This window comes from Oryctolagus cuniculus, chromosome 18, assembly GCF_051225735.1.
Source record: "Oryctolagus cuniculus isolate XC-2025 breed Fujian yellow rabbit chromosome 18, ASM5122573v1, whole genome shotgun sequence".
In the NCBI taxonomy this organism is placed as follows: Eukaryota; Metazoa; Chordata; class Mammalia; order Lagomorpha; family Leporidae; genus Oryctolagus; species Oryctolagus cuniculus.
Window position 1 is genome coordinate 14,040,720 of NC_142884.1, and position 22,368 is coordinate 14,063,087.

The 22,368-nt window shown below is 58.1% G+C and overlaps 1 protein-coding gene across 5 annotated transcripts; it reads right to left on the minus strand.

Annotated features, from left to right (window-relative positions):
- Positions 1 to 3,406: 3,406 nt before the first annotated feature.
- On the minus strand, positions 3,407 to 22,296 carry DEDD2 (death effector domain containing 2). 5 transcript variants are annotated; one of them, XM_089318765.1, is made up of 6 exons: positions 21,023 to 22,296; positions 20,063 to 20,429; positions 18,832 to 18,954; positions 13,017 to 13,184; positions 6,332 to 6,416; positions 3,407 to 4,886 (listed from the first exon to the last, which is right to left on the minus strand). In XM_089318765.1, exons 1-5 carry the CDS (start codon positions 21,260 to 21,262, stop codon positions 6,361 to 6,363), a joined length of 954 nt encoding a protein of 317 aa, XP_089174891.1. In that variant the 5' UTR covers positions 21,263 to 22,296; the 3' UTR covers positions 3,407 to 4,886; positions 6,332 to 6,360. The 5 variants fall into 5 exon arrangements, 4 of the variants coding, with proteins under 4 accessions (XP_089174891.1, XP_002722349.5, XP_089174893.1 ...); XR_016224519.1 differs by having other exon boundaries at positions 4,758 to 4,886; positions 6,267 to 6,416; XM_002722303.6 differs by lacking the exon at positions 6,332 to 6,416.
- Positions 22,297 to 22,368: the final 72 nt, after the last annotated feature.

Consider the following 22,368-nt stretch of genomic DNA (forward strand, 5'->3'; position numbering starts at 1 on the left):
CATCCAGCCCGAGGCTCCGCTTCTCTGGGGAAACCGGGCCCCTAGCTCCCGCGGCCGCGGCCTGCCCGCCCCGCGCCCCACAGCATCCTGCTCCTCAGTTTCTTAAGCTCTTTGATCTCCCTGGGTTGCCCTCATGGCCTGGGCCTGACCCACTTCTGGCCTCCAGGGCTGGTCAGCCTCGTTCGCGCCCTGGCAAGCCCAGAGGCGCTCCTGGGCGCATGCGCTCTCGGGGCACGAGCCGTTGCCTCGCGGTTCCCCCCACTGCCAACTTCCGGGTACCGACCACGCCTGCGCGGATGGCCTCGGGATTCGGACTCCTCACAGCGTGCGCACACGGGCAAAATAAGCAGACTGGGGCTGCCAGAGGATGGGGCGGGGCCTGCAGCGTGGGGAGGAGCCTGACACGTGTCCAGAGGAGCGGGCAGGAGTTGAGGGGCTAGGGAACCCAATAGTCGGGCACCTGACAGATAAAAATCCAAGTACAAGAGACCCTCAGATCTTAGAAGGCCATGAAAAGGGGCCGACGTTGTGGCATAGTGGGTTAAGCCGCCCCTACAACACCAGCATCCCATATGGACACAGGTTCGAGATTCCACTGCTCCACATCCAGCTCCCCGCTAATGCGCCTGGGACTGCAGCTGGAGATGGTCCAGCACCCATGTGGAAGGCCAAGAAGCAGCCTTGGGCTCCTGGCTTTGGCCTGGCACAGCCCCAGTTGTTGCACCCATTTAGGGCGTGAACCAACCAATGGAAACGCTCCCTTTCTTTCAAATAAAAATGTAAAAAGGAAAAAAAAAAAAGGCTGTAAGAAAAGCTGTGCCCACCCGGATCCTAACTGCTGTCACTGATGTCCTCCTTCCCAAACCTTCCCTAGCCTCAGGCACACAGCAAACAGATCGTGAGTTGGGCCCCCCCCCCCCCCCCCAGTAGAACTCAGCTCCTGCCAGCTAAGTAAAGGCAGAGTCCGGGATCACACAGCAGGACTGAACCAGGCCCTGCCTCCCCCATCCCTGTATGCCATCCCAGGTCAGTGGGCAAGGACAGGCTCTCAGGTGTGGGCAGGTACACACACACCCCTAAGGAAAATAACAGCTCTTGGGAATCCCTGTCCACCCTTCCCCCATCTGCCCAAACCTAGTTCTCTTCCTCCTTAGAAAGGAAAACCCTGGGTATTGTGCAAGCAACTGCAGTTCTCCAGCACTTACCAGGGGGCGGGGAGAAGGCAAAAGGCCATAACCTCAGCTGTGGCCACAGAGCAACAGGCAATGGCCTCTGACCTCAGAAAAGAGGAAGAACAGAGATGCGGGTAAGAATGCCCAGGTGGCCGGTGCCGCGGCTCACTAGGCTAATCCTCCGCCTTGCGGCGCCGGCACACTGGGTTCTAGCCCCAGTCCGGGCACCGGTACTGTCCTGGTTGCTCCTCTTCCAGTCCAACTCTCTGCTGTGGCCAGGGAGTGCAGTGGAGGATGGCCCAAGTGCTTGGGCCCTGCACCCCATGGGAGACCAGGAGAAGCACCTGGCTCCTGCCATCCGATCAGCGTGGTGCGGGCCGCAGCGGCCATTAGAGGGTGAACCAACTGTAAAGGAAGACTTTTCTCTCTCTCTGTCCACTCTGTCAAAAAATAAATAAACAAACAAACAAATAAGAATGCCCAGGTGTGAGGGCTGAAGAGGAGCTGAAGATTCCAGGGCACAATTCCTGACTGCCTGCCCTGTTTACAAACAGTGGGGCTTCCATCAGCCGTGCAGGTCCACCTCACTGAACTAGTTAAAAACGCTGGGCTTGGGGGACCAGTGCTGTGGCGTAGCGGGTAAAGCCACTGCCTGCAGTGCCGGCATCCCATATGGGCACTGGTTCAAGCCCCAGCTGCTCCACTTCCGATCCAGCTCTCTGCTATGGCCTGGGAAAGCAGAAGATGGCCCAAGGCCTTGGGCCCCTGCACCTGCATGGAAGACTAGAAGAAGCTCCCAGCTCCTGGCTTCAGATCGGTGCAGTTCAGGCTGTTGCAGCTGATTGAAGAGTGAACCAACGGATGGAAGACCTCTCTCAGCCTCTCCTGTGTAACTCTTTCAAATAAATAAAAATCTTAAAAAATAAAAAAAACCTGGGCTTGGGGCCAGCGTTCTGTAAAGCCACCGCCTGCACTGCTGGCATCCCATATGGGCACCAGTCCCCATCCTGGCTGTTCTACTTCTGATCCAGCTCCCTACTAAAGGCCTGGGAGAAGCAGCGAACGTGGGGTCCCTGATACCCACATGGGAGACCTGAAGCAGCTCCTGGTTCCTGGCTTCAGCCTGGCCCACTCCCGGCTGTTGCAGCTATCTAGGAGGCGACCCAGAAGATCATCTGATTCTCCTCTCTCAAACAAACCTGAAGAAGGCCGGCGCCACGGCTCACTAGGCTAATCCTCCACCTTGCGGCGCCGGCACACCGGGTTCTAGTCCCGGTTGCCCCTCTTCCAGGCCAGCTCTCTGCTGTGGCCCAGGAGTGCAGTGGAGGATGGCCCAAGTGCTTGGGCCCTGCACCCAATGGGAGACCAGGAGAAGCACCTGGCTCCTGCCATCGAATCGGCGCGGTGCGCCGGCCGCAACACGCCAGCCACAGCGGCCATTGGAGAGTGAACCACCGGCAAAAGGAAGACCTTTCTCTCTGTCTCTCTCTCTCACTGTCCACTCTGCCTGTCCAAAACAAAACAAAACAAAACAAAAAAACAAACAACCTGAAGAGAAAACTCCTGGCTTGAGACATCTGCATCCCACACTGGAGTGACTGGGTTCAAGTCCTGGCTCCACGCATGATTCCAGCTTCTTCCTGGTAATGCACACTCAAGTAGCTGGTTCCCTCCCGCCCACCGGGGAGACTTAGACTGAGTAGCTCAGAGCCTCAGCCTAGCCCAACAGCTCTGTGGGCATGAGGAGTGTACCAGCAAAGGAAGCTTGTTGGCCTGCCTGCCTCTCAAAAATGTTGAAGTCCTGGGGCCACCTCCCCCACGCCCACCCCACCAAGTGCAAAACTCGACAACAGGTGGAGAGTGTGACTGCAAGCAGAATTCTTCCAAGCTGAGTGAGGCCCAGAGAGTAGGCCAAGTCCGTGCTGGCAGCTGACCTGTGACCCAGCATCCTGCCCACCTGCACCCCTAACGCAAGGAAGAGTCCGAGATGGGCATTGTGGAGCATGGGAGTAAGCCACCAACTTCCTGCTAACGCAGCCTGGGAGGCAGCAGATGGCGGCTCAAGTGAGCCCCTGCCATCCACATGGGAGATCCACGCGGAGTTCCACGCTCCCGGCTTCTGCCTGACCCAGCCCTACAGGCACTTGGGGAGTGAACCTGTGCATGGAAGATCTCTGTTCTCTGCTCTCAAGGAGACAGAGAGGGGGAAAAAAAAAAGAGTCCAAGACCCTTGATGCCCACTGATACCCTTCTCAGGGCAGCTTTATTGATACCATTTGTCAAGGTTCTTCCCCAGCAGCCCCCAGCCTCTGCCTTGCCTTTCCGAGACGGTGGCTGTTCTGATCGTGGCCCTCTGGGCACCCACGTGTGGCACTCTGGGTGACGGTCCTACTAGAAGCCTGTGTCCATTCAGTTCTGGGGAGTAGGGAGGTGGTGAGAACAGCCAGGTATGCGTGGGAAGTAGGCAGAGCCCTGGCTGGCTAGAGATGTGTGGGCAAGGTGAGCAGGCCCAGGTGTGCCCGGCACCAGTGCCCACTGGTATTTTGCTGAAGCCCAGGTTGGGAGTGGTAAAACTAGAGATCCTGAGAGAAAAGCCCTTAGGCCAAAGAAGTGTGTGGAGTAGATCAGGACAGGGGACCAGGGAGGAAGAGTTTAGAGGGAGCAGAGTCAGAGTGTGAAGAGTGAGTGTGTGCACAGGCACGCACAGCAGACAGCCCAGGGGTCAGACACACGTGTGCAGACTTCAGTGAGGAGGGAGGGTGTGCACAGGCACGCACAGCAGACAGCCCAGGGGTCAGACACACGTGTGCAGACTTCAGTGAGGAGGGAGGGTGTGCACAGCCACGCACAGCAGACAGCCCAGGGGTCAGACACACGTGTGCAGACTTCAGTGAGGAGGGAGGGTGTGCACAGCCACGCACAGCAGACAGCCCAGGGGTCAGACACACGTGTGCAGACTTCAGTGAGGAGGGAGGGTGTGCACAGGCACGCACAGCAGACAGCCCAGGGGTCAGACACACGTGTGCAGACTTCAGTGAAGGTGCAGCTACGCCTCCCTCCCTCTGAGGTCTGCAGGCCTCAGCCCTGCTCTCCGGAAGCTGATGGAACACACCTGGGGGTTGGGGTGGGTGGGGGCGTGAGAAGGAAACTCAGCTGGAAGTGGTTTAGGCCTCAGAGCCCACATCCTGCAGAAGGGGCTGGCGTCCTGTCGCAGTCCTCAGAGCTGCTAGGGTGACAGTCCTCTACGGGCAGATGGCCAGCCTCCGGGGAGAGAAGGTGGCCTGGAGACTTGGAGGCGGGGTCAGTCCCGCCAGATCCGGGCTCAGGAGGCCTCTGACTGGCGCCGACCCCCTTCCTCCTCCATCAGCAGCAGGCGGCGCCGACCAGCCTCGTAGTCGGCCTCGTCCACACTGACCAGCAGGCGGACAGCCTCCCGGCCCACGGCCTCGCGCAGGGCCTCAGTCAGGAACACGCCCCGCAGGGCCTGCAGCAGGGCACCGCTCAGGTAGTCGCCCCAGAAGGCGTCCAGATACGAGAGCTCCGAGAACTTGATGTCACACACCACGGAGCCCAGGTCCCTGGAGCGCAGCACCGCGGTGGCCTGCCCGAACACATCCAGCTGCCGCGCGAGCGCCTGGGGCCGCCGGGACGCCACGCCCTGCTCCAAGGCGGGCCCGTGCTCGCAGTACTCTGCTCGAACCCGGAGTCGGATGTCTGTGGGGGAAGAAGGAGCTCATGAGGGTGGGCTGACACCCGCCCAGCAGGACCAGCCTCCCACCCACGGCCGCACCCCTTCCGCAGCCACGCCCAAAGCCGGCGAGGTCCTGGCAAGGCTCCAGTGCTGTGCGGGGCCCTCCTCTCCTGCCTCACCACTTCCTCAGCAGGCTCCCCCACTTCCTGCAGGTCTCTGCTCCCACTGAGACCCACAGCCGCGACCTACGCTCCACCCACTCAGCCTCAGCTCCCCACGTCACATTGGGTGACCTTCTGTCGGCTGCTGCTGGCTTTACCACATCTCCGCACTGGGCGCTCCCTCAGAGACTGTCGCTCGCCGTGTGAGCCTGCACACGGGTGCCAGTAGGCGGCCAGCCTCACGGCCGGCCAGCCTCACGGCCGCCCAGCCCCACACACAATCCCGCGGGGCTGAAAACGTCCCCAACCTTCCATCTCAGCAGGCAAGCGCCAGGAGGCACAGGGTCCCAACCTTGCTGGCTCTCCTGACAATCAGCTGCCTCCTTCCACCCAGGCTGAGGGGCTGTAAGCCCAGAGCTGCCGGGGGCCATCTGGCCACCAAGGGACGGCAGAATGCAACCTACACAGGCCCAGTAACAGAAACCACACGAATTCACTTCACCCACAAGCGACCAGTGAGGCAGCTCTGTTACCACTGCTAATTGGCAGGTGAGGAACTGGAGGCCAACAGCAGTGAGAGACTTGCAGGGGCAGTGCTCACGTCACACCCACGCCCCAGCGTGCAGACTGCTCAGTCGACAGAGCCGACTCCACTGGGCACTGGCTCTGTGGCCTGGGCCTAGTCACCACCTCTCCGAGGAGTTCCTGCCTAAGCCAGGGACGCTGTTGTGAAAAGCTGTTGAGAAGATTAAAAAGAAAGCTCGGACAGAAAAGAACACATCAGCGCTGTGCCTGACGCCCAGCAGGTGCTCCAAGAATGTCCGTCACCAGCAGCGCCAGCGTGCCAAGCACCTGGTCCTGGGGGACTCGGCAGAATCAGCCTCGTGGGACAGCGGCCGCTGCAGCCCATCTGACAGACGAAGAAACTGAAGCTCTGGGAGGGGTCATGCCACGGGCTCCCTTCACCTCGCACACGGCATCAGCAGCAGAGCCGAGAGAAGGCAGGCCCCTGCTCCCCTACTTCCTCCTCCCACCCAAAACCCTTCCCCTTTCTACACCGAGGGGAACCCCACCTTCTCCTCTCAAGGCCCAGCCTGCCCAGCCTCAGCCCCAGGCTTGCCCAACTCCTTCCATCGTGAGGACCTCGCCAGCCCTCCGGGCCCATGGCCTTGACCCCTCTTAGTGTCTGGTGTGGCCTCCATCAACATGGGCAGCAGAGCAGGGGGCTGGGAGGAGCAGGACCTGTCCAAGGCCACACAGGGCTGGTCAGCGGCAGAGGCAGAGCCAGGTGGCAGAGTCCCACAGACCTGGAGGTGAGTCCCAGCTCTGCCACTCTCTAGCCGTGGGGCCTTGGGCATGTGACCTCACCTCTCTGAGCCTCAGTTTCCCCATCTGAAAAACAAAGAGACAAACAAGAGGTCCCCTGCAGAACGGCAGGACCATGAAGATTAAACGAGGCAGCTTGTAAAATGCCTGACTCAGGGCCTACGGCAAACAGGCACGCAGAAACAGGAACTGTGATTTCAACACCCACCCCTCTGCCCTCCATGGGCCCAGCTCAGGCCTGGGTCCCTGAGCCAACCTCCTCCTCCATCAACTCCTCCAACGGCAGCTCCGTCTTCTCACACCCTGCTGTTACCAGGCAATGCATTCCCAGCACAAGCCTGACCACTCACAGACGGCCTGCCCATCTCCAAAGGCTAGGGAACATCCCCCTCAGCACCCACCAAGGCGCTCAGTTCATGGCACCCCACGTCCCACCCAGCGGGATCCTCGGCCAGCTTGCCCTTCGCCCCAGCGGGGGCGGTCACTGGACCCAGGGTGCAAAGCACCTGCTTATTCAGAGACCCCGCCGCCAGGTGGGAGTGGGCACAGGAAGGGGCAGGGCAGAATCACAGACAGGAGGGCCTGCCACAAAGGGAACAGGGAGACACACAGCCCACAGCGGAGGAGCCTTGTTCGCGTGCCAGGCCCTATTCCCCGACTAGCCCTACCTTAGCCCACCTGCTCCTCTGAGTACTTTCATCATTGGTTCTCAGATGTGTAAATCAGACGTGTAACCTCTGACCTGGGCAACACGATCCAGGACGGAGAGGGAGGACAGGGCCCCGGTGGACAGGGAAGACGAGCTTCCCCTGGACACTCCTCCTTCCACCCAGAACCTCAGGCCCATGCTTAAAGCACAACTTCTCCGCCTCCCCACACCCACATAGCTGCAGGTGACACTGACAGGATTTACTGCGGGTTGGCACAGGACCACAGCCTTCACACCCACTGACCCCTTCAATCAGCCTCACAAACTCACAGCAGTGCCGCTGCAGAGGGGATACTGAGGCACGGAGACTGAGTCACCTGCCCAAAGCTACACAGATACAAGTGGCAGAGCTGGAATTCTATCTGAGATGCCCAGCTCCAGAGCCCAAGCTCTTAACTACCTATCCTGTTGGCTGCCTCTCACAACCATAAATGCACAATTAAGAGACAGCCTGGGGGCTGGGGCAGAAAATTACACAGCGTGAGCTGTAATTTAGACTGCAAGCATCAGAGAGCACCTCTCCAGGAAACACCGTCGCAGCGAGCCGTGAGCGAGGAGAGGCTAAGCAGATTTACCCGGGAAGACAGGACACACAAGCACAGCACTGCCAGGAGGGCGCAGCACTTGTCCAAGTCCAGAGAGAAAATGAACTCGGAGTGTTCGCAGGCCAGACCGTGGTGGAGAAGGGCACGGGGGAGAAGCAGCGATACAGCCAGGAGTCTGCTCTCACTCAGCAGCGGCTCTGGGGCCTCTGGAGGTGACCAGACCTCTGTGCATCTCCGAAGCCTCTCACGGAGCGACTGGGAGGACCGCAAGGGTGAGGGTAAGGGAGAGCAGAGGCTCTCCCGCTGCTCTGCACGCAGCAGAGTGGCAGCCACAGGGCCGGACCACAGGAGGCTGCCCAGCATGGAGGCGGCGGTGGGGAACAGCCCCGCCCCCTGGAGCCCTGCCTGCCTGCAGGTGCAGCTGCTCCTGCTTAGGCACACGGCGCCCCACACACCACCATCCCTCTTCCGGGGCAGAATGGAACAGAAGAAGTGGGAGGGGGTTCCTGGTAGGGGGCCAGGGCAACGTGCCAGGGGCAGGTCCTGGGCTGGGGTCTGGTAAGTCATCCCCCTGAGAGCTCCTAGATGGACAGCCTTGAGGGGAAAGCGGCAGCCAGCGGGCTTTAATGGAGAGGACCCCCACCTGGCCACCCGGGGCCAGCACCATACCTCTCTAGACAGTGGTGGGACCCCTCCCCTGCGGCCTGGCTCCATGCCAGACTCAAAGCTCTCCACACAAGGTAGCCAGGGTCAGGAGGTCAAACATAAAGCTCCCCCCACCCCATCAGCAGAAGGTTGGCAGTGGCAATGGGAAGGAGCTGCCCCCAGCTTCAGAGAAAGACAAGCAGCCACGCCTACTTCCTGAGGGAAGAGCTTGGAAACTCAAAACATCCAACCACAACCTGGCCACGCCTCTCCAGACCCCACCACCACCAAAGGGACGGGCAAAACCCAGCCGTCCTTGGGAAATGCTACGGAACAACTGCTTCCGACACAATGCTAGGGGGAACGAGAGACACTGGTGGGGATCACTGGAAATCTGAGCAGTGATGTCTGATAGTAAGGAAGTATTGTCACTGATTTTCTTGATGTGGTAATGTTTTAAGGAATCTTTCTCGGGGTGGTGCTGTGGCGGGTTAACGCCCTGGCCTGAAGCGCTGGCATCCCATATGGCTGCCGGTTCGGGACCCGGCTGCTCCACTTCCAATCCAGCTCTCTGCTGTGGCCTGGGAAAGCAGTAGAAGATGGCCCAAGTCCTTGGGCCCCTGCACCCACGTGGGAGACCCCGAGGAAGCTCCTGGCTCCTGGCTTCAGATCGGCACAGTTGCGGCCATTTGGGGAGTGAACCATCAGATGGAAGACCTGTCTCTCTCTGCCTCTCCTCTCTCTGTGTAACTCTTTTAAATAAATAAATAAATAAATCTTAAAGAAAAAAAAAAGAATCTTCCTCTTCACAGACACTCAGTGGAACCTCTCCACGTGAAGTAATAACGCTCATGGAGTTTGAGTGCAGCCACAAGTGACAGCTGCTGAAGCTTGGTGCTGGGGACCTGGTGCCCATCATGCTAGTCTGCTTCACTACATTCTCCATGGGAGGGGAAGAGGGGCAAGGCGTGACCCAGCCATTCAAATTCTCCAATTACTTCTCAACATTCATAAACATGGAGGCAGGTGTTTGGCACAGCCACTGGGCTACTGTTTGGAACGCACCCCTCCTGGGCTGACTCTCTTTCCAGCTTCTGCAGGAGGCAGCAGGTGACGGCTCAAAGAGCAGAGTCCCTGACACTCATGTGGACGCCTGGACGGAGCTCCTGGCTCCTCGCTGGGACTGGCCAGCCCTGGCAACTGCAGGCATTTGGAGAGAGAATCAGAAGATGAAAGATGGATCTTTCTTTCCCCCTCTGCCTCCCCTCCCCCCCCTCAAGTAAGTAAAAAATTGAAAGTACATAAAAATATGTGGAGACAGGCATTTGGAGCACTGATTTAGACTTGGCTCCGCCACTCTGCCTTTGAAGTGCATAAAAGTTAATAAACATTTTTTTTTTTTAAATAAAGGGATAAAAAACAAAACAGTATTGTGGCTCAGTGTGTTAAGCTGTTGTTTGGAATGCCTGCGACCCCTATCAGAGCGCCTGGGTTTGAGGGCTGGTTCTACTTCCGATTCCTGCTTCCTGCTAATGCACACTCTGGGATGCAGCAGGTGATGACCCATCAGCTTCATCACTGGCACCCACATGGGAGACCCAGAATGGTTCTGGGCTCCTAGCTTCAGCCTGCCCCAGTCCAGGCTATTGTCAGCATGTGGGGAGTACCTCAATGAACAGAAGATCCCTGTCTCTCCGCCTTTCTAGTAAGCTAAAAATAATTAAAAAAAAAAAAAAGCCCAGGACCTGTGCTACAGCGAAACGGGTTAAAGTCCTGGCCTGCGGCGCCTGCATCCCATATAGGCACCAGTTCAAGTCCTGGCTGCTCCACTTCCAACCCAGCTCCCTGCTAATGCGCCTGGGAAAAATCCAAAGCCAAGCCCACACTCACAAGGCCCTGCAGCATCTGCCTGGTCCCCTCACGCATGCTTACCTGCCAGCACTTTCTTCCTCCCCTCATTCAAGCCTCAACAGCTTCCTCACACTCCCGCTCCTGCCAGCCCCCTTGCTGGAAGCCACGTTCCTGACCCCTGAAAAGCTCTCTTCCCACCAGAACACAGCCTGATGAGGGCAGGGCCTCCCATGCTGCGGCACTCAGCACACTGAAGTGTCCAGGAACACACAGAGCTGGGTTCTGCCCAGTGATCACCTCCCTGCCCTCGGCACAGTGGGGTTTGCCATGACTTGAGCATTCCAGGCCAGCACAGGAACAGTGGGCAGCTGAGAGGGTGCGAGGCTCAGAAGCCCCGTGTCTCTCTCCAGGTCCCCCAGCTCCCTTTCCTCACATCCCCAGGAGCTTAAGAGTTTAGTTCTGTCCCTCATCGGAGAGCGCTGCCTGGGGCCGCCCCCAGGCCTCACAGTGAAGGCAGGCAGGACTGGCAGCCACCCACTCGCCCACCCATGTCAGGAGGAGCCTCCCCCTACCCTGGCCTGGAGCCTCATGGCCTCATTACAGGGAAGCCGTTCCCATTTTTCAGAGGGAGAAAACTGAGAGCTTCCGGCAGGCCACACCCACCCACCGGGAGTCAGCAGTCAGACCTGCTTCAGAGGCTCCCTCCAAGCTCAGCCCCGCCCGGCCAACAGCGCCCTGGCCTCAGGGCAGACCCGGATGCCCAGCTCAATGCCCAGCTCGGCCTGCGCTGTCCTCCCTGAGGCAGCCTGCTGCCTGACTCAGAACAGTCACCCCTGAGCAGCCACCGCCTCAAACAGGAAGCTGTCTGAGGACACAGGGCCAGCTCTGTGGGTGGGGCCCTCCACCCCAACACGCAGCACAGGTATCTGCAGTTCACCTGGACTGGGCGTGGAAGGTCAGGACAGGCACCGAGAGAGGACAGAGGGGAGCACTCTGGGCTGGAGCAGGCTCTGCAGATGGCCAGAGGACGACACCCCCAGGCCAAGGCCTGGTGCCGCGGGGCTGTGTCCACCTTCCTGCTTTCATGCCCACCTCAGCAGCTCCTCCCGAGTCCCCTGACTGCCAGTTTCTTGCACCTGAGCCTCCTGTCTTGGAGAACCTTTTCCCTGTGCACCTGCTGCTCCCACTGCCTCCTCCCTGCTCTGCACGTCCCCGTCCCAGCTCCTTTCCGTCTCAGCCCCCCCACCCCCCAGGGGTGTGTTCCAGGTCCAGGGCACGGCTCTGTGTTGTCTTCAGAGCACCTGTCACAAGCTGGCGTTACACGTTATCACTTGCGAACTGTTTCACCCATTGTGATGTGAACCTCTCCAGGCCTGGGACTTTCTCCACCTGGTCTAATTGTGTCTTCAATGCCTAGAGTAGAGACTGGCACAGAGACACGGCTCACTAACGGAAGCTGGGTACAGGGCAAGCACACAGACCCTCCCCCTACAATGGGAGTAAAGCACAAACCCCCAGCCTGCCTCCTGTCCCCCACTGCCACCCACTGAAGCACTACCGCCACTACTCCTGCCAGACTCAACCTGATCACATCCTGCTGTGGACACGGCACACTCGGTTCACTCTGCCAGAAACACCATTCCCACTCCTTTTCCAGTTAGCGTGAGCCTGTCCGGGAGGCAGCACCTCCACAGGAAACAGGCTGGTCAGAGGGCTCCCATGGTCACATTACTGTGGCATCTGCCATACCTGCCCAGCTGGCCCCGCCCTCATCGGTCTCCCCTGCTGCCAAGGAGCCCAGATGCCACACCCAGCCCCTGAAGCCCCAGCCTTGCCCAACGTGGGAGAAGCAGGCACCAGGCACAATCTCTGGGGGGGGGAAGGGCCTGAGCACGAGCGTCCGCAGCACGGCCCTCCAACCCCGCATCCCACCCTTCGGCAGTCACCCCACGTCCAAGAGATTCCCCCGTTTCCTTGTCCACCCCTGCTCACCCTCCTCAACACGGCAACCCCGCCCAGAGCTCAGCACGCTCAACTTCTGCGTTACCGCGCCTCCTCAGCACACACCTGACAGCACAGGGGAGATGCCCAGTGCTGTCCTAAGCACCAGATAAACCCTAACTCTGGGGTTGACTGATCTTCCAGATGGGCTCAGAGTTCCCATAAAAGGAGCTATCAGGTCACATCACTCCCCTACTTAAAGCCCTGTGACAGCACTGGATGTAGTAAACAAAACCAACCCCCCACAGGCCCTGTGGCCTGGCTGCTTAGACCCCTGCCTGCTCCTCCAGCCGCCCCCTACTCACTGCACAGCTCCTATCATCCAAAGTGACCTTCAGCTTCCCTGGCAGGAAAAGCTGACGGGATGGTCAGCTGGTCAGCACCACAAAGGCAGGGCCTCACTGGGGCCTTGCGCCCACGGCATGCCACACCCCTGCCCAGGCAGACACCCTGCAAGTGTACTGGGTGCCCTCGCTCATTCCCTCGTGCAGCAACAGCCCTGGTTGTTTACTGATGCAGACGTGGAGGCACAGCGGGGTCCAGTCACCTGCCCAAGGTCAAACAGCTGACTCCTGTCCCAAGGCAAGGACACGCATCAAGCAGCCTCACCTGATGTCCTTGCTTTGCACCCCTGTGACACTCTACACCTGGACAACAAGGACTGCTGAGAGAGTAAGCCTGCACACGTCTGCTGAATGAACACAGGACATTCGGGCACGTGGCTGTCTGCAAAGGCTTCCTGGGAAGGGGTCACAGGACGCGACCGTGCAGCTACAGGCAGGGTGCAGACAAGACGGCAACAGGAAGGACAAGAGCTCTCCCGTGCCGGGTGAGTACTCTGCCAGGGATGCCACACCCTTCCATCTCTGGCTCTGCAGCACGTATCACGCGTTCCCAAGGCCCACAGCCGCCTACCACAGGTCACTTTGCCTTCCGAGCTGGGTCTGGAAGGCTCCTGCTGCTGCTGCTGCTGCTGCTGCTGCTGCTGCTGCTGGGGGGCAGCAGGGCCCCCTCTCCGCCGCCGCCGGGCGCCACCACTGGGCCGGCCCCTACTCCGTCGCTGCCGCTTGGTCGGGGGGGAGCCTGAGGAGAGACAGACGGGGCAGGATGAGGATCGGGATGGCAGGCAGCATGCCACGGAGAGCGGGAAGCTAGTCGGCGCCTCCAGAGCCACGGTGAATGGTGCAAGCCCCTCTACTCCCTTCCCAGTCCCCGTGGTCCTGCCTGGGAGAGCTGCCCCCCAAGCCCCCGAGATGGGCCACGCCAGGTGTGACCCTAGAAAGCCCTGCCCCTCACACCAGGTGACAAGCACAGCACCAGCCAGCAGGCACATCTACAGCTGTCACCATGTGTCTGACCAGAAGAAACGAGAACACAGAGGAGTTGCCAGGGTAGACAGTTCAGTGGAAGGAAGCGGATGCAAAATGAATGACAATTTGCTACAGTACACAGAGAAGACGGCAAATAAGATCTGTTTTCACAAGATCAATTAACCACTGAAGGAACAAACCGGAAATGAATGAAACAGGGGCCGGGGTGGTGGCACAGTGAGCCAATCTGTCACCTACAAAGCCAGCAACCCATACCAGAGCACTAGTTCCAGTACTGGCCGTTCCATTTCCAATGCAGCTTCCTACTAATGCACCTGGGAAGGCAGCGGAGAAGATGGCCCAAGTCACCCACGTGGGACACCTGAATGGAGTTCCAGGCTTCTGGATTAAGCCTGGCCCAGCCCACTGGCTTCAGACTGACCTAGGCCCACCTGTTGTGGACATCTGGGGAGTGAATCAGCAGATGGAAGGTCTCGATCTCTCTCTCCCCCTCTCCCTCTCTCCCTCGCTCCCTCTCCCTGCTCTCCCTATCACTCTGCCTTAATGAAATACAACAGAATAAAAAATAAGTAAACTAATGAAACTGACTACCTAACGGGAAAAATCATAGAAATAACATTTATTATTTTATTTTCTTTTAAAGATTTATTTGAAAGGTGGGGGTCGGGGGAGGGAGGGAGGGAGAGAGGGAGGGAGAGATGCGTCTTCCCTTTGCTGGTTCACTTCCCAGATGGCCACAACAGCAGGGGCTGGGCCAGGCTGAAGCCAGGAGCCAGGAGCTTCCTCCAGGTCTCCCCTGTGGGTGCAGGGCCCAAGGACCTGGGCCAACTTTCGCTGCTTTCCCAGATGCATTAGCAGGGAGCTGGACCAGAAGTGGAGCAGCCGGAACACATACAGGATGCCAACACTGCAGGCAGAGGCTCGGCCTTCCACACCATAGCGCCCGCCCCAGAAATAACATTTCTAAGAACATCTTTTTCTGTACTTTAAGTTTTTCCTTTTAAGTCATGTAGCAACTTTAAAGACTTAAAAATACACCATAAGATTACACACACAGAAACAAACAAACCTAACTGTATACATAATTGGTGACATATACACTCAGAAAAAAGAATTACTTCAAGTAACCAAAAGAACTTTCTGACCATAAACTCTCAGTGTCATGTGCTCAGAAACAGAGAACCCCAAATCAATTTTCTATTTCATTCAGAAAATAGCAGAGGCATCAACTTGATCACTTTGATGCAAGTTTATTACTGTTGTAAAATAAAGCAAATAAATGCATACCCCAATGTTATTAGTTGGGGCCAGCATTGTGGCACAGCAGGTAAAGCCATCGCCTGAGACCTCAGCAGCCTAGATGGGCACCAGTTCAAGTCCTGGCTGCTCCACTTCCTATCCTGCTCCCTACTAGAGGCCTAGGAAAAGCAGTGGAAGAAGGCACAAGTGTTTGGGCCCCTGCTACCTGTGTGGGAGACCGGCTGAAGCTCCTGGCGTTGGCTTGGCCCAGCCCTGGCTGTTATGGCCATCTGGAGAGCAAACCAGTGGATGGAAGGTATCTCTGTCTCCCCATCTCTCTCCATAACTCTTTCAAATAAATAAATCAATCTTAAAAAAAAAAAAAAAAAAAAAAAAAAAAAAAAAAAAACAACAACAACAAAAAACTGTGGCCAGTGCTGTGGCATAGCAAGTAAAGCCACTGCCTGTGGCACCAGCATCCCATGTGGGTATTGGTTAGAGTCCCAGTGACTGCAATCCCAATCCAGCTTTTTGATTATGTGCCTGGGAAAGCAGCAGAAAATAGCCCAAGTGCTTGGGCCCCTGAACCTCCATGGGAGACACAGAAGAAGGTCCTGGCTCCTGGCTTCAGACTGGCCCAGCTCCGGCCATTACAGTCATTTGGGCAATGAATCAGCAGATGGAAGACGTCTCTGTCTGTCTGTCTCTCTTTCTAACTCTGCCTTTCAAGTAATAAATAAATCTTAAAAAAAAAAATTACAAAGAGCCAGATTACAAGTAGAAAACAAAATTCCTCTAATATTAATGTTGGAAGGCGAGCTCAAACATTAAATTAAAGTCTCAGCTCTGTTCACTGGCAGTGCCTAGAAACAATACACACACTCAGCTCCCAGATGCTGGCCACGACGTATCATGGCTCCCAGAAGAAACCAGGCTCCAAGGAAGAGCTGATTCTAGGGCTAGGAGATAGAGTTCAAGGTAAGCCCAGCACATCTTGCAGAGCCACAAAGCAGGAACCACTCAAAGGATGGAGACAGGTCAAAAAGATAGAGGCTAGCCAATTGGAACCTTGGAAGGAGTGCCTAGTTGACTACGACAAATAAGCAGTTATGTGTGGGGTAGGTATTTAGCCTAGCAATTAAGACACTGGTCAAGATGCCTGCCTCCCATGTAAAAGTCCCTGAGTTCAACACTGGCCTTGGGGGCCGACGCTGTGGCGCAGGTATCCCATATGGGTGCGGGTTCAAGTCCCAGCTGCTCCTCTTCCGATCCAGCTCTCTGCTGTGGCCTGGGAAAGCAATGGAAGATGGCCCAGGTCCTTGGGCCCCTGCACCCACACGGGAGACCCAGAAGAAGCTCCTGGCTCCTGGCTTCAGATCAACACAGCTCCACCCATTGTGGCCATCTGGGGAGTGAACAAGCAGATGGAAGACCTCTCTCTCTGGCTCTACCTTTCTCTGTAACTCTTTCATATAAATATAATAAATCTTTTAAAAAAAAAGTACTTGGCTGGAGCCGCGGATCACTAGGCTAATCCTCCGCCTTGCGGCGCCGGACACCAGGTTCTAGTCCCAGTCGGAGCGCCAGATTCTGTCCCGGTTGCCCCTCTTCCAGGCCAGCTCTCTGCTGTGGCCAGGGAGTGCAGTGGAGGATGGCCCAAGTGCTTGGGCCCTGCACCCCATGGGAGACCAGGATAAGTACCTGGCTCCTGCCATTGGAATAGCACGGTGCACCGGCCACGGTGGCGGCCATTGGAGGGTGAACCAACAGCAAAGGAAGACCTTTCTCTCTGTCTGTCTACTCTGCCTGTCAAAAAAAAAAAAATTACTGGCCTCTGGGAGCTGGCGTTGTAGCATAGTGGGTAAAGCCACTTCTGATCCAGCTTCCTGCTAATATGCCTGGGAAAGCAGCGGAAAATGGCCCAAGTGCTTGGACCCCTGCCACCCACATGGAAGACCTGAAAGAATCTCCTGGCTCCTGGATGTGCTAATTTGGGAAGTGAACCAGTGGATGGAAGATACGTCTCTCTCCCCCCACGCCCTCTCTGTTAACTCTGCCTTTCAAATGAATAAATTCTTTTTTCTTTTTTAGATTTTATTTATTTATTTGAGAGGTAGAGTTACAGACAGTGAGAGGGAGAGACAGAGAGAAAGGTCTTCCTTCCGTTGGTTCACTCCCCAGATGGCCGCAACGGCCAGAGCTCCGCTGATCAAAAGCCAGGAGCAGGAAGCTTCTTCCAGGTCTCCCGTGCCGGTGCAGGGGCCCAAGCACTTGCACCATCTTCTACTGCTTTCCGGCCATAGCAGAGAGCTGGAATGGAAGAGGGGCAGCTGGGACTAGAACCGGTGCCCATTTGGGATGCCGGCACTGCAGGTGGAGGATTAACCTACTTCTCTACAGAGGCAGCCCCATAAATAAATTCTTCAGAAACAAACAAAAACTGGCATCTGGCTTCTTCCTGACTCCAGCTTCCTGCTAATGGAGACCCTTGAAGGCAGCAGTGATGGCTCAAGAATCTGGGAGACCTGGATTGAGTTCTGGCTCCTGGCTTCACCTTGGCACAATCCCAGCCACTGCAGGCATTCGGGGAGTAAACAGCGGATGGAGTGAGCACACGCTCTGCCTCTCAAGTAAATGAACAGAAAACTTCACAAACATGAATCATGTGTGAGTCCATAATGATACCCAAGAAAAAGAAACAAAGAGAAGAAGAAAGGGAAACTACTCTTAGAAGAATTCCAGGTAAAAGAAGTAGAAAAAAAATCAACGTTTGTGATCACCAATGTAACAACCGGTGCAGGCAGGGCTCACCAATGGATGGTAAACCCACAGGGTGAACAGAATGTGTCAGCGTCATCCCCTAGACAGGAGAGAAATGTGCCCCTTTACCATGGACATCACTTAGCCACGCTCGGGGGGACACCAGGCCTCACAGCATCAACCAAGGAGTGTTGCTGACAGAACAGGAAACCTGAAACTCCTCTAACCAAGCCCCAGACCTACTTCCCACTCCACGGGAGAGAGAGGGGACCGAGGGACAAGCTAAATGATACCACCAGAAAACAATCAGACACACCCAGAAACAATCAGGACATCTACCACACTGGCCTGCGGGAACAACAGGGCAATTTCACAGAAATAAAGAAAAAGGTCCCGGGTGGAGGAAGTGTTTGTCTGTTTTTCAGGAAGAGATGAAGGAGACATAACAAGCAGACACCTAACTCACCTGCGAGAGACCTGGACAGTTCAGACAAATCTTACAAGAGATCGGAAAATGGACCAGTAAGGCATCAGAGAAGTATTTATTTTCTTAGTTACGACACTGGTCTGGAAGCAGGGACAGGGCAATGCCCTCCTTCTCAGATGCCTGCTGACCCAGGGTCAATCTACTATTGTCTTTACTTTACTTAACAAAGGTACACATCCACAGGTAAAGCAAAGTGGCAACATGGTTACAGCCTTTGAATTTAAGCAAAGATGTTCAATCTACGAATCTGTTTCTCTGTGCATTTCAAATTTTTCATAAGGATGGTGCTGTGGCGTCACGGGTAAAGCTACAACCCCAGGCACTGGTTCGTGTCCCTGCTGCTCCACTTCCGATCCAGCTCCCTGCTAATGCATCTTGGAAAGCAGAAGATGGCCCAAGTGCCTGGGCCCCTTGCCTGCCACGTGGGGGACCCAGATGAGGCTCTTGCCTCCTGGCTTCAGCTTGGCTCAGCCCTGGCTGTTGCAGCCACTTGGGGAGTGAACCAGCAGATGAAAGATTTCTCTCCCCCTCTCTTTCAAGTAAATAAATATTTTTAATTAACATAATTTAAAAATGGGAGAGGCTGAATACGTTAATCCAATTAAAACAAACCAATCAGAGGCATTCACCATGAATCAGTCTCAGAAAGGCATCCAGCAAACACAGCTGTGGAGTGACACCCACAGTGTGATGCCAGTAAACAGCGTGGGAAACCCCGTGAAACTACTCAGTCTGCCGCTTCGGGACACGGGATTCCATGGCAACGATAAACACACACAACACATGCAAGCAGCTTCTAGAAAGAGACAGAATGACCCCTCCGGCCACGCCCGGGTGGGCCAGATCAGGGAAGTCCATCAGGACGCACCATGAGGAGAGGGGCGCTAACACGGTGCCCAGCCGCGGGGCTCACCTGTCTCCCACTGCCCCTGCTGAGACTCTGAAGAGCTGCTCGACTGCCGGCGGCGACCACAGCTGCCCTCCGTCCTCTTCGAAGAGGAGCCGGACGTGCCGTAGCTGTAGCGCTCCGGAGACACTGGAGGAACAGAGGAATGGGAAGAAGCATTCGCAGCCTCCCGCCCTCCCAGGCCCGGCCCCCAGTGCCCACCCAGAGGTCAGAGCTCAGACACCCACTCCTCCCACTCATCACCCCGTGGGGCACCCAACCCAGGTCTCCAGCAACAGCAACTGTCAGGGCTGCTCTGCCCTCAAGGCCAGGTTCCCCGCAGGGCCCCATCATCCACCCAGCTCTCCTCGAGAATCCTGCCTGCAGGCCCGAATCTCCCCTTCCACAGCCTGACCCCCAAGTTCTTCCAAAACACTGTCAGCCTTCCCTAAAACTGCCCCTCTCTGGGTTATCTAAATCCCACCGGCTTACTCTGGCCCAGGAAAGCCCATAATCCACCCCTCCCCTCCAGTGACCCAGACAAGGGCTCAGCAGCCTGAGCAACCCTTCCGGCCCCTGGGCCTGCCTGCCCCCAGAAGCACTTCCCTCCCGGGGACTAAGGGCCCCGCATCTCCTAGCTATGCTACCTGCAAGCCCCTTAGCGCCCAGCTCCTCACCCGAGTGTGTGCCGGGCTTAGATGCTTGCCTCTCCCTCTGCCTGGAACTCCTAAGATCTGTGCAGGGCTGCAGTGCGGGCTCAGCTCAGCCGTCACCTTCTCTGAAAGGCGTTCAACGCTCATCCCACCTGGCGCAGCCTCTGTTCCCTCTGTTGCACTCCCCACTGTCTCTATTCTTTCAAGCTTCCTAAAACCACCTCAAAACAAGTTCCTCGTCTGTTTTACTGGCTGGTTCCCCACTAAATACAAATTTCATGAAACACACACCTCAGCCCCACCACCCTGTGTCCACACCTACGAGGGCAAACTGCCTCTCTGAGCAGGGTCTTTCCTGCCCCTGCACAGCGGGGCCAGCGCAGGACTGAGGACGTAAGGGGCTGGGCCACCACCGTGCCCTCCACTACGGTGGTCACAATCTTTATTACCGATGCAGCCAAATTCCACAAGCTCACCCCTCCCAAAGCCTTGTCTCCTCCCTCTCGCGTCTCTCACTGGCACTGCTGGGAGGACTGGAGCTGTGGGATGGACAGACAAGACCACAGCGGGGCCCTGCGGAAGCCTGCCCCCCCACTCGCCCCTACCTGGTCGGCGCCGCTTGCGCGCCAGGTGCGGCAGCAGGTCATGGCGGGCCAGCACGCGCAGGAGTTGCCCCAGCAGGCGCAGGTTGCTCTCGTCGCACTGCCCACGACGCTCCAGCTCCAACAGCAGCTCCAGACCGCTGCGGGCGCGGGCCAGGCCTCCGGCCGCCCCGGGGGCCTCGTCCAGCAGGAAGGCCAGGAGCTCCAGCTCGCACTCGGTCAGTTGCCCGCCCACCACCTCGAACATACGGTGAAGCGACAGCATCCCGTAGTAGTCTAAGCACTCATCCTCCTCCCAGCTCGGGGCCGGGGTCGGCCCGGACAGCGCCATTACCGGGGGAGGGGTGCAGGACAAGCTCAGAACCAGGGCCTAGAACCCACACGGCGAGAAGAGGGCACGGTGGTCAGCGACGCAGGGGCACGGACCTCGCACCGGTCAGAGCGAGCCCCCCCGCCCCGCGCCGCAGGGCAGGGCCGCCCCCGCACCTCCAACCGTCTCGGCCTCCCCCTCCCCCGGGACGGAGTGGTATCATCCGAGGTCCCCTAGTAACAGGTCGAGACGCCGGACCCCGCTCCTCCGCCGACCAGTCCGGCCGGCCTAGCCCGAACGCCCCTCCCCAAGTGGTACGTTCCGTACTGGTCTCCAGACCGACCCAGCGATTCGGCCCGAACCAGCCCCAGGGCCCATTCCAAAGCACCCCGTCTATCGCCCCGACTCTGAGCACTGCTGTCCGGACATGTCCCTCGGCTCGGTCCAGCAGTACCGTGCGACTGGCCCCACAGCCCCACCCAAGTGGCCCCCTCCAAGTGGGACCGACCGAGGCAGCCCTACGTCCCGCACAGGTGGTACCGTCCGAACCCCACTCCCTCGCCCCGACAAGGGCGGTCCCGGCTTCTCCCCAGGGCCCCGGGGGTTCCGTCTACCCCGCCACCAGTCGCCCTTAGGCCTCGCCCGATCCTCACCGGATTCCGGCGTCCGAGGACTCCCGGGCGACGGCCGCAGCCACTTGTTTTGGATCTTTCTGGCACCTTCTCTATTATTACGCCTGCGTCATCTCGCCCCTCCTCCGCCTCCCAACTCGCGCAGGTGCGACAGCCACGCCCCGTGCGCGCAGGCGCAGAATGAAGCCTCCTAGCACCGCCCCTCCCGGGCCGCCTGACCCGCCCCCAACCGAAGCTTCCTGGCCCGCCTGTGCTGCGCATGCGCAATCGGAGAGCTTAGCCCTGCGCCGCCGCTGGGCTGGGTCCTGCACCTTGGGGGCAGGGTCCCCGCTTCCAGCCGATCACTTGAGCCACCAGGTCCTGGTTGCCCCCACATCACGCCGTATTAGGATGACTCATCTCACGGAGCGCAGCACCCCTCCTGATCACCACCTAGACTCCCACATTTACTCCTGCCCTTGCTGCCCATGGCAAAGGGCCTTCCCAACTCCCCAGCTGCGCCCACTGGACCCTCCCCCACTCTTCATGGCAGCCAGGAGCCTGCTTCTTAACTGTGGGGGCTCAGGACCCCGACCGGGGAACCCCACCTCCACCCTCTGATGGAGACCAGGAATCGCCCATCTCGGGTTCGAGACAAAGCGCAGTGAACCCCGCCGTCCCGACTAAACCTCCCGGTGGCGCTCACCACGACTCCCCCAGGCACAGGGTCGGCGTGGACCCCGCAGTCGGAGTCACACAGTCGCGCCCTCCCCAGCCTGCACTGAGGAGCCTGGGTCCGGCGGGGGGACCCGCGTCCCCGGGCCTGCGAATGCTGCCCCCACTTAGTGACTCAAGGTCGAGTCGTGTCCCCTCCCCGGAATTATTTCCGCCTGGGAGGCGGCAGACGTGACTGCTGCTTGGGGTGCAGGGCTGTACTAGGAAGAGCCCCTCCCTCCCCTCTGGGCCTCAGTTTCCCCATGAACGCCTGCGGGATGGCCCCTGGCCGGACACGGAGCGGGCGCCTCCTCGGGGAACGGGAAAGCGACCTCGCCGACTGCGGCGAGCATGGCCGTGTTCGGTGGGTTCTGTCGGGCCCTCTGCCGAGCCCTTTTCCGTGTGTGGTTTCATTCCATCCCGTCAACGGCTTCTGACGTGGATGTGAGTCCGCAACACAGGCCCGGAGAGAGGAAGTACCCCACGTGTGTCTGGCCCCAGAGCCAGTCTCTCCAGCCGACCTGACACACTCTGATCGCGTCCACCGCCCCGGGCCCACGGGCGCCCACTTCTTTCGACTGAACTTTCGGCAGCGAAGGAGCGGCCCGGGAGAACTGCGCAGGCGCCGCGCCTCGGCCCGGGCCCCGCCCACAGGGCACGACTGTGTGCGTGGA

Excerpts from the sequence above, each read along its gene's own strand:
- DEDD2 (XM_002722303.6), bottom strand. The coding sequence starts at position 21,262 with ATGCGCAGCACAGGCGGGCCAGGAAGCTTCGGTTGGGGGCGGGTCAGG. Across the intron at positions 20,430-21,022 it reads TCCTCGGACGCCGGAATCCG|GCCCTGGTTCTGAGCTTGTC; the intron begins GTGAGGATCGGG and ends TGTGGGTTCTAG. Across the intron at positions 13,185-18,831 it reads GCAGGGGCAGTGGGAGACAG|GCTCCCCCCCGACCAAGCGG; the intron begins GTGAGCCCCGCG and ends GTCTCTCCTCAG.